General features: G+C 42.8%; 1 protein-coding gene and 1 long non-coding RNA gene across 6 annotated transcripts in view; one reads left to right on the top strand and one right to left on the bottom strand.

Moving 5' to 3' along the window:
• The first annotated feature begins 2,461 nt into the window (after window positions 1–2,461).
• LOC115303837 lies at window positions 2,462–7,267 on the top strand. 2 transcript variants are annotated; one of them, XR_003914266.1, is made up of 3 exons: window positions 2,462–3,000; window positions 3,725–3,886; window positions 6,689–7,267. It is a non-coding gene; the product is annotated as an uncharacterized LOC115303837 (long non-coding RNA). The 2 variants fall into 2 exon arrangements; XR_003914265.1 differs by lacking the exon at window positions 6,689–7,267 and adding an exon at window positions 4,707–5,000.
• Window positions 4,466–10,640, bottom strand: part of BMI1 (BMI1 proto-oncogene, polycomb ring finger) — a 9,739-nt gene continuing 3,564 nt past the window's right edge. Inside the window, exons 1-10 of one of the 4 annotated variants that reach the window (XM_029953774.1) lie at window positions 10,538–10,620; window positions 9,670–9,800; window positions 9,227–9,323; window positions 8,569–8,624; window positions 8,427–8,477; window positions 8,157–8,265; window positions 8,032–8,077; window positions 7,514–7,612; window positions 7,129–7,209; window positions 4,466–7,027 (exon numbers count right to left, since the gene is read on the bottom strand). In XM_029953774.1, the coding sequence (XP_029809634.1) occupies window positions 6,698–7,027; window positions 7,129–7,209; window positions 7,514–7,612; window positions 8,032–8,077; window positions 8,157–8,265; window positions 8,427–8,477; window positions 8,569–8,624; window positions 9,227–9,323; window positions 9,670–9,781 (981 nt within the window). In that variant the 5' untranslated portion in view covers window positions 9,782–9,800; window positions 10,538–10,620 and the 3' untranslated portion in view covers window positions 4,466–6,697. Of the gene's footprint in view, window positions 7,028–7,128; window positions 7,210–7,513; window positions 7,613–8,031; window positions 8,078–8,156; window positions 8,266–8,426; window positions 8,478–8,568; window positions 8,625–9,226; window positions 9,324–9,669; window positions 9,801–10,166; window positions 10,494–10,531; window positions 10,621–10,640 lie in introns of those variants that run through there. The other 3 variants (XM_029953776.1, XM_029953777.1, XM_029953775.1) reach the window with 3 other exon arrangements.

The raw sequence follows: 10,640 nt of genomic DNA, 5'->3' as shown, positions 1-10,640 counted from the left end.
CTCGGCCGGGCGCCCGCGGGCTCCTGTCCAGACCCGGAGGCCGTCCCGCCCGCGCCCCCGACTCCGCGCCCGGCCGCGCGGACTCGTCTCGTCTTCACCCCGCGGCCCTTTGTTCTCCTCTCGGTCTGCACCTCATGCTCCGGGGGCTTTGGAATGGAAACCCTCGAAGGCCCGGCGACGCTGGGTGGGCCACCAGGCCGCCTGGCGCTCCACAGATCTGTCAGCTTGCCCGGCCCCCGAAGGTGCTCCGGGCACAGCTGGAAGCGCCAGTGCGGGGTCCCAGAGGAGCCGCCTCTCGTCCGGCGGGTTCCTTCCCGCTAGGCCGAGGCTCGGCCCGCCCGAGAGGTGTGAGGCGGGAGGCTGGGGCAGGGGGACCGGCGGGCGACAAGACCATGCCCGTCACGCCCGCAAAGGAAATGGGATTCTCCGCACTGGGGAGAGAGGAAAGCTGCGGGCGCCCGCAGTCGCCCCGGTCTCTGGAAAACGGGGAGAAAAACGTCCCTTTAGGTGGGCACAGGGCTCCGCCACGCTTCACTCCGGCCTTTGGGCGCGGGTGGAGGCCGCCGTCGCCCCGAAGAAACGTCCGCCGCCCCCGGGTCGAGTGGGCCAGCAGCGCGGGCCGGCGGGAGTGGGGGAGGGGGTCGGTGTCCCCCCAAGGGGCAAGGCCGGGGGGAATTTTGAATTTTTGAAAACCGCGGCTTAAGAATGACCCTGCCACGTAGACAAGCCAGTTGTGACGTTTAGCACAACGTGCTACTGAAATACCAAAATCCGCCACCAAATGGCGGCTCCTGCAGTCAGCTGCGCTGATAAAGAGGACGCGCCCGGCGTCGCCCATTTTAGGCCGCTTTCACTTCTCCGCCGTTCCCCCGACTCCCCTTCCCAAGCCGTTCCTTTTTCTCCCGGTTTTTGGGTGCCAGTGGGAGTCCCGGGTCAGATGAGCGGTGCCACCCTGGGGACCCGGCAGGCGCAGGCTCTGTCGGAAACCGGCTGCGTGCCTGTGTCTTTCGGAGGCGACCTTCGCAGCCTTGGACCTCCAGCCGCTCTGCCCGGTGGCGTGAGGCTGCCAAACCTTTCGGGTTCGCCTGGCCCCGAGTCCTATTTAGGCGTCGCCTTTGGGGTCTCCAGGTGTGGTCCTTTGTCCAGATCTGGAGAGTCCTGTCGCGAAGCCACCCCCTCTTTGACACAGTCGCCCGGCTAAATGTCCTTCCCAGGGGATTGGAACCGTTCTTCCCATTAAGCAAGCTCAACCGGAGGACTCTCTCCCATCGGCCTTTCCAGTCACCGCCCTCGAAGCGCGGCCTTGGGGAGCCTTCAAGATGGCAACTCTATGCTTTCTTTACACTTTAGTTTGCAGTCCATCCAGTAAAAACTCAAACGGCAAGGACACGTCGTCTTTGAAGGAGAAAGGGCATAGGATCTGAAGCGCGAGGAGGAGTGGGGGGCAAAGCGAGGCGGTTCTCTGGAAAGGCTCCGCAACAACGCGCGTCGGTGGGCTTCGCAGCCTCCCCGGACGTCGGTCCCCTTCCCACTCGCGCCGAGCTCGAGGCCCTGGGGCCGGTCGCCGTGCCTCCGCGGACGGGCAGACCCGCTGACGTCTCGCCCGGTGGGCAAGCCTTCGGGGGGAAGGTGGCCACCTTGTGAGGCCACGCGCACCCCGCTGTCGCCGCCCCTTGCCGCACGTTCCCACTTTGGAGGAACGACTTCCTTCCGCCACCTCCAGAGCCCGTAGGGCCTGAGAATCTTGCTTTCAAATTTGGCGGGATCCGAGTCCGCCGAACCCAGGGCGGCGAGAGGCGAGCGGCGCACGCGCAAAATGGCCTCCCGGCGCCCCGCGGCCCTGGCTCACGCGCTGGGCCTGGCGGAGCCCCCGCGGCGCCGTGGTAACCGCGTTCTGAGCCGTAGCTCTTTAACGCTCCTCGAGAGTGGCGGGTGAAAACATAAGGACGGGGAGAATGGCGGCTTCCTCCTTAACGTGTCCTGTTGGTAAAGGTTCCCTGACCGGGAAGACAGTGCGGCCGGGAAGGGGAGGTCATTTTCTCCAGGCGGTCGTCCTGTGCCTTTTCCACCGGGCACCAGAATATAAGAAGCCATTTCTTTCTGCTCTTTTTTTTTTTTTTAAGCCGTTGCTCATTCCACTAATCACCCTCGCCCCCCGCTTTTTCTTCCCAGCGGCGCACAGCGCTCCGGTCTTCGGCTTTAAGTCTTCATCACTCTTGGGGGCGTTTAGACAAAAACACGGTAGTTCCCGGACAGATTTCTCTATTTCCAGGAACATCTTTATCCGTCTCGGTAACGTCCTCTTTCCTTCCATCCCACTCTTCGACGCGTTTCCTGAGTACCCTGGTCCGAGTCTTCCAAGTCTCTGCTCTCAGTTTGAGTTCTGGCTAACTTAAAGGGACAGCACTGACAGCCCCAAATAGGCACCGAACTTGGAATCAGGTACTCTGTGACGTTTGGATTTTATGATGAACCAACAATCAGAGCAAGAAGTAATATTTTTACTGAAATGTAGGTGACTCCGAGGGAACGACACATGCTCTTTTTTAAAGTTCCATCTGACAGTGTTCTGGAAGGTCTATTTTAAGAGAATAATGGGAATAATTTAACTCTTTGGGAGTTTTATTGAATGCTTACTGTTCTATTTGGAGGTTTAAATGAGATTTCGGGATGAGTTCTCCACTGCCCTTGAACTTCTTTCAGAAAATTCAAAAGGATCCTAGAATAGCCTTTGCAGTGATAAATGACTTTTGATGTCGTCGACTTGATGAAGACAGGTTGATAGTGAAGTCTTCATGTGAGACCTCTAGAAATTGCACACTAAGAAAAAGAAACTGGTGCAAATGAAGGAAATCCGTTTCAAGAACCAAAAGAAGAAAAAAAAACGTTAAAAAATTAACTGCGGAAACAGGAAACACTCGACTGTGTAAACATTTTCGGAGACTTTCATAATCAAAACTGGGCGATCTTGAGATTTGCAAGGAGATCCACAGGCTCAAGGTATTCGCGGGTTCCCCCCCCCCCCAAATCTGACTTACTAGGAGGTTCTGAATATGTGATACTTTCTCTTCCTTGTAAAGGACACGTCTATCTGAATTCTCTGGTCCCAGTTTAATACCAGGTTTTATTTGAGAGGAGTCAGAATGTTTTTTAGAGCAATCTTAGAAACAATCACCTGTTGTGCTATTGTGCTATTCATCTTATACTTAAAGAAACATCCCCAAGTGAAATGACGCTCTCTAACCCAAAACCTTATGCTGAAGCTGCCTTCTGCACTCTTTGCACATCAGACTTCTTGAAAGTGTAGACTGTTGTTAAATAGGGTCATCTTAGATGTAATTTCATCAAGACCTTAGCTTTGGATAAAGTGTGAGGACTGTATGAGGGAAACAACCATAGTATTTCTGAATATGATGTAGCCCCTCATTTCATAGAAGCACTCTAGACTAAATCAGTATTCCCAGCTCTCATTCCAGGGGCAATGAGGAAAAAAAGTGTATTTATCAAACCTTTAAAATATAAAAGAAATGGAAGAAAACCCATTTCCATCATTCCAAGATTCTGAGAGACTAGGTCCCATGTGTTTCTAAAGTTAAAAGTCCCATCCCCTCAAAAGATTGCCATGAGGGGATGGAAAAACTTGTTTTTCATTTCTTGTTGGCCATTGGAAAGTAGTATTTCACGTGGGTTTCTCTGGAAGATTCACAAAACTTTATCTTGATAGGCCTATACCATGTGTCTTCTGAAACTCCCAACTCCAAACTGTTCGGAAAAGAGTAGAAGAACGTAGGACCACCCCTGCGAGCTTACTCTGCAAGTCGCACTGTACCTCCAGAAACCCCAACATCTGCACGTATGAATATTGAAGCGAAGCAGTACGGTTGGGGTAGGTTAAGTCCACTGAAGGGCAGCTCCCCACCCCCCACCCAGTGCAATTAACGGCCGGCAATTTTAAAAGCAAAAAGTACTCCTAAAGTGGTATGCATGTGTAAAGCAAGACAGATCGCTATTTACACAACAGTAAACCAGCCTCATGCTCTTTTTGCATTTAAGCTAAAATCTGTGAAATCAATTTAGGCATTTTCTGTGGAATATTTTGTTAGCACTAACTTTGTGGTATAGAATCCTAGAATACTTCTACAGAAGCAAAAGCCAAACTTTGAGCCGACTTTTCACGTACCCTGCTTTTACTGCTAAGAGTCACGAAGTGAGCAGCTTTGATATGGGTTATCATAGGACTGACAAGTTTTAAGGTGGTAGCTCAGCAAGATGGCAATCTTAATTGTCAGAACTGTGAAAGCTGGCTATGCGAGACTGCAAAACGTAATCTTTCTTCTGTTTTATTAAAAGGCGAAGACATTTTAACGCTTAAGCAATTTTCAAATGGAATAGGGGGGAAACTCCTTTCAAGCAAAATAAATGCATGTTTTCGAGAATGGTAAAACAGTGTTAAGTGAGCCATAAATGTAATATCTGATATTTTAATAAGGAATTCCAAAAATAAGTCCATTATAAAAACGTTGAGATGTAAAGTCTTTTGAGTTCCATGTTGATTTCACAACTTGATTTTGTGTAAGTCAAGCAACAGGTCCACTAGCATTTGAAGTTTTTAGTCTTTGAAAAATATTTTTTCATTCTTTATATACATGATCATCCAAAGTAAAAATACCATTTGAAACTTCCATTAACTAACTTTGCTTTCTTAGGTAACATCATGAAACACTTGAGAAGCCTAGAAAAATGAGTTAAATTCACCAAAATTGGCAAACATGGGTAACTTTTACTTCAAAGATTGTAGAGTAAATAAACAGATACATCTTTCAATTGGGCTTTCAAGCTATTATACAACAAAGCATGTACTTCTTAGCAACATCACTATTTAAGACAGCAATGGATTCTCTTTAGTTTTACCTGGTGTAATTCACAATAGGGTTTCCAAAACTTCTGCACATTGTGCTTTTCATATCAAATTTTTATTAAAGTCTTAGCTATTTTCTAAATGAATATCCTTTTTATTGGAATTTCCCCATTACAAATGAAATTTTATTTTACATCTATAATTAGAAACAACACTTACAATGGGACTGTACAAATTTAGGTCAAAATAAAAATATATGTATTTTGTGGTTTCATAAAACTTCATTTACTGTATCTTTAAAGAAAGCAGAAATAACAGCAATATATGTAAAAGTAATGATTTAATGACTATAAGCAAGACAAAGCAATAGAATTGTGCTTCTTTTGCAGACTGGGGACAATGAAATGTTTAGCTACAATTTTCCCATACAAACATGAAACAATATTCGTATAGAATAAACACCCTCACAAATAACTGATAGGTGATGAACACACACCAAGTTCGACCAAAGCAAAACACAAACTGGGAACTGTTGGGGCTATTCATATTTTAAATTCAACATGTTCACTCTGTTTAAAAATTAATACCTGTAGAAGCTAAAAATAAACTGCTTCTATTTCAAGACAATGGAGAGAGGACATAGGTCATTGTTCATAGCTGTAAATGCAACTCTTAAATTTGAAAATCCTGCTATCCCACATATTAAAATAATTTCAGATAAAATGCCTTCTTCCAGCAATTTGCTGGTTTACTTAAAAATTTGTTTAATTATAGTGATCAATACACATTTTAAAAACACATTCATTTCATCAAAAGCAATGGGAAATGAAGAAGCTATTTCCAAATTCCTTAGTTAAAAGTTTCTCTTGACAGCAACCATGAATTTAAAAAGTAAATATGTACTACTAGAGAAAATCAGTATTGTGATTTGCCAGCTGCTTCCAATGAAACAGAATTGAGGAGTAGAGATCCACATTAAAAATGTTCTATGCTGATAAGGCTCAAACATAGGGTATCTGCAGAGGTCGAACCAGTGGGGAGACTTTTAACAACCATTTCTGAATGCATGAAACACAATATTTTCTTTATAGTATTTATAAATATATCATACAATACTGTTTCCTGTTATGTCATATACCAATATGGCATTGTACAAGCATAATGCCATCTGATTCTTACAAAAGCGAATCATTTAAACAAGTCAGTAAAATAAACGGTAGTAGTACCCGCTTTTAGGCATACAGATTGTAAAACTGAAGTTTCCTTTCCTTTGATCGGTTTTGTGTAGCAACAGAGAAGTAAAAATCAAACAGGAATCAAAATGGCTAAATATGCAAGAAGTCGTTATTCACAGTGACATGGCTACATAGAATGCAGGATTCTATGCATATTCTTTCCATTTGTTGAGTTTCAAGATAAAAAGCACTTGTTTTCTACAGGTTCACAAAACAGCATAATAACAAGAACAATCAAGGAGAATGTAATGTAGGCATTAGTTGAGATTAACAAACTATGGCCCAATGTTTATATCCACTGCAGAGTATTTTAAAATCTGAACAATGGTTACAGAAACCATTTCACAATCTTTCCTAACACACAGAAAAACATCTTGCCTGCCTTCTCAGAAACCAATTCTTTATAGGAACAATCTTTCTTTTCAATTAACGTCCATATGAATACCCACATCTAGTCCATCTTTTATAGCCAAATTTAATGTCACTACAAAAGAAAGCAAATTGGACGATAGTCACATGGATTAGCATCTCTAAAGCTGTAATGGCATGAAGATATCTATATAAATCAGGGGTTTAAAATTTTTTTCCTTAACAGTCTCAGGTATCAACCAGAAGAAGTTGCTGATGACCCATTGACTGACGATTTTCGAGGTCTATTGGCAAAGGAAGGCTGGTGGTTACCGCCGGGGCTGCTGCTGGTTCCATTCATCGTGCTGGAAATGTGAGGGAACTGAGGGTGGGGAGACTGGACCGGGGTGCTGGGGCTCGGCAAACAAGAAGAGGTGGAGGGGACGCCTCCTGCTGGGCTGTTGGCCTTGTCACTCCCAGAGTCACTTTCCAGTTCTCCAGCGTTTGTCAGTCCATCTCTCTGGTGACTGATCTTCATTCTTTTACAAGTAGGTCGAACTCTGTATTTCAAAGGAAGCGGACCATTCTGCAAAGTCAAAAGGAGAAACAAAAACAAAAACAAAAACCTGAGTCCTCTTTAAATACAGTTCACCACAATAATCTTCAAGTATTAGATATGCCACTCACCCGTCTCCAGGTATAAATGTAAGCAATATCCATTAGTGTATAGTAATCCTTTAAAGGCTCCTCTTCATACATGACATCAATCTATTGAAAAATAATAGTTCAGTTATTAAGTAGCATAAAGAATAAAAATAAATCTAGATTTTTTTCTGGATCATCTAAATATAATCCAAAAATGCTTCAAAAGACATTCTCTCCAAACACCCGGACAAAGAAAAGAATCCCTCTTGAAGCTTCAAAAGGAAAGAGAAGTGTTTCCTGAAATTATTAAGGAATTTGTATTCAGAGCCTAAAACAAAATTCACACTAAATACTTTAAGAGAGAGTTCTAATTAAGTCCTATATTTAGAAAAATCCACAGTACATGGACAAAATACGAGGTGGATACCTGGAAAGTATTAGGTATGTCCATTTTACTTCTCAGAAACTTTCTTAGGTGCATCACAGTCATTGCTGCAGGGCAACGTAAGTATCTTTTATCATTTACCTAAGGACACATGTAGAAAAGTTATTTTTTAAAATGCCTTTCAGCTAAGAAAAAAGTTTACCTTGACATGATAAAAGGTGTGAATACCAGAGCTGAGACTGACTAAATTCTCAACTGCACTTTGAGTTTACTATTATAAATACTAAATAGATTCCCGACATGGTAAGAAAACCTTAAATAAAATAAAGCATTAAATATTAACTCTTTAAAGCATTTAACAAAAATGGTAATTATATACAAAATAAATTCTATCTAGTTACTGTTGGAGATAAATCACTCTTAAACATCAAATATGATCATCTTCTTCCATTTGGCAGCATCACCTGGCCCTAGAATATTCTGAAGTGTGACATACACCCTCATAAAATCTAAAAGCCAAACACTGTTTCTTCTATATGCTTTTATGATATGAAACATACCTCCTCCTTAGGCTTCTCCTTGTCTTTGTTTACTTTCCGATCCAATCTAAGAAACATAACTTACTATTAGTGGAACAATGTATCTATGAAAGATTAGCATAAAACCCATTTCCTACAGAATTTACCTGTTCTGGTCAAAGAATTCAATGGATAAGCTTATTATCTCATCATCAGTTATAATTCTTTTATCTTCATCTGCAACTTCTCCTCTATCTTCGTTAGAGCCATTGGCAGCTAAAAAGACATTTTGAAACTCAATTTTAGAAAATTAAGTATGTAAGTAAAATATTACACAGAAAGATGAACACGGTACTTTAAATTAGATTCAATCTTAATAAATTATTGAATAATAAGTTCTCCCAAATAAAATGTCTTTTCCTTTCTAAAGTGTTTACCATCAGCTGAAGGATGAGCTGCATAAAAATCCCTTCTTCTTTTCATTTCATCTAAAGGAGAAAAGAGAAAGACAAACATTCATTATAGTAGATAAAAGGGATAAATACCCTGTAAAAATTCATCTGTAACCAAGTTACTCACTTTTGAAAAGCCCTGGAACTAATTTGTATACAATATCTTGGAGAGTTTTATCTGACCTGAAAAAGAATTAGAAAAGTAAATTATTAATTATAATGGTAAAAACTTTATATGCTCATGTAAGTTACTAAAGAATCTTTGTTTTCTTTGTACTATAATACTTTCCTTGATGTAGACATCAGTCAGATAACAATTATGAGAATAAAAATTCTTTATGTAGTAAAACTCTTTTAAATCAATAGAAAAATACTATCTTATATTAATAAATTCTTCACATTTCACTGAGTCAAGAGAAGCGTGCCTTTTAAGTTACTAAATTAGCTAATAGGAAAGAGAATAAAGAGAAGAGAATGGAAGTATTTCAAACCCACTCATTCCTGCTTGTCACAAAGTCAATAAAGCAATGTAAAAATGGAAAATTAATTCAGATATTAAAAGATATTTAAACAAAAACCTTAAAATCTACTTGAATAGTACCCCACTTTGTCTAAAGTGAGTCATCATTAAAATGTCAAGAGATGATGAGCAAACTCCACAGAGCATGCATATCAGGTGAAGGGTCAAGTGTAAACTTTGTGTGAAGAAATAAAACAGGGTAGCCGTCACTAAATTATGCAAGTCCGAAAACAATTATAAGCAGTAATTTTAAACATCTTCTTACCTTATATTCAGTAGTGGTCTGGTTTTGTGAACTTGGACATCACAGATAGGACAATACTTGCTGGTCTCCAAGTAACGTACAATACATGTTTTACAGACTAGAAGTAGAAGAATGACGTTTTGTTAAGTTTAGAAATTAGATGCTACGGATTTAAAATCAGTGTCAAAAATGGAGAACTAGTAGTAAGAAAATGCTAAATGCCAAAAGGTATTTCCAATTAAATAAACTTCGTCAATATCCTGGGTTCACTTATCCACTGCATACTTGTACTTATAAAATGTTTAAAATATGCATTAACAAAAATTCACCAAATGCAAGAGTAGAAAACAATTCCATCACTTTGTACCAACATTCTCAAGGACTGAGGGAATTCTTATAGTTTTCGAACGTCAGAAAGAAACATGAAATACACAAGACACAAAGTTTCAAAACCCTGTACTTACAGGAATGTAGACATTCTATTATGGTTGTGGCATCAATGAAGTACCCTCCACAAAGCACACACATCAGGTGGGGATTTAGCTCAGTGATCTTGATTCTGGTTGTTCGATGCATTTCTGCTTGATAAAAGTTCCTGCAAGACACAGAAATATTGGCTATCATCCACAGAAAGAGAAACGACATTATCTCCCAACTCCTAGTAACCGTACACTCTGAAATGCTGAGAAGTTCATAAAACTCGTTTAACACTGTACAGCTGGACTGTCCCAACGACTTCTACAGAAGGAATTTACTAATCAGACCTAGATCAATTACAGTGAAATGATGAAAGATTCAACCAAAGTAACTTCTGGTCCCTCATGTCATTCCAGAGGGAGAAGAAAAGGTCCAGGGTGGGGGCTGGGAGCTGAGAGTATTCGGGTCTCTTTTTTCCATTTGTCCTCTAGCCCAGCAGCCTCACGGCTGCTGCAGACGCCACACAGTCCCCGCAGATATTTACCAACCGCCAGGGCTTGTTTCAGGTCTCCAAATTTATTGTAAAACTTCCTTATGGATCTTCAATTGAAAATCCGTGAGCACGCCCTGGCTTCCCAGGGGTTCTTGTTTTAGGCGGTTCCAGCAACCAGAACCTGGCACGTTTTCACGCGATACAAAGGGAAAACAAATTCTGCCCAATCTGCATCCCTGGCATTTCCGGAGCTGGGTGCTGGGGCCGCACAAGCACCTCCAGTCGGCCTCGGGCTGGGGCCTGAGCGCGCGGACGCCGGGGGGCCGGGATGCGAGGGGCGGATCCGGCGGCGCCCGGGGCTCCGTCTCGCTCCGGATTCGGAACTCGCCTCGGTCGGGGTTTCCATAGCAACTTACACTTACACTTGGCATCCGGCCACCGCTGCAACTCCGCGCGGATCCGGGCCGAGCCCGGAGCTTCGGCAGGCTTGCGGGGCGGCTGGGCGGAGGCGGCGGCGGCAGTGGC

This window comes from Suricata suricatta, chromosome 10 (assembly GCF_006229205.1).
Source record: "Suricata suricatta isolate VVHF042 chromosome 10, meerkat_22Aug2017_6uvM2_HiC, whole genome shotgun sequence".
Taxonomy (NCBI): domain Eukaryota; kingdom Metazoa; phylum Chordata; class Mammalia; order Carnivora; family Herpestidae; genus Suricata; species Suricata suricatta.
Note: the sequence above shows the minus strand (reverse complement) of the source record. Positions and strands in the feature narration are given on the sequence as shown.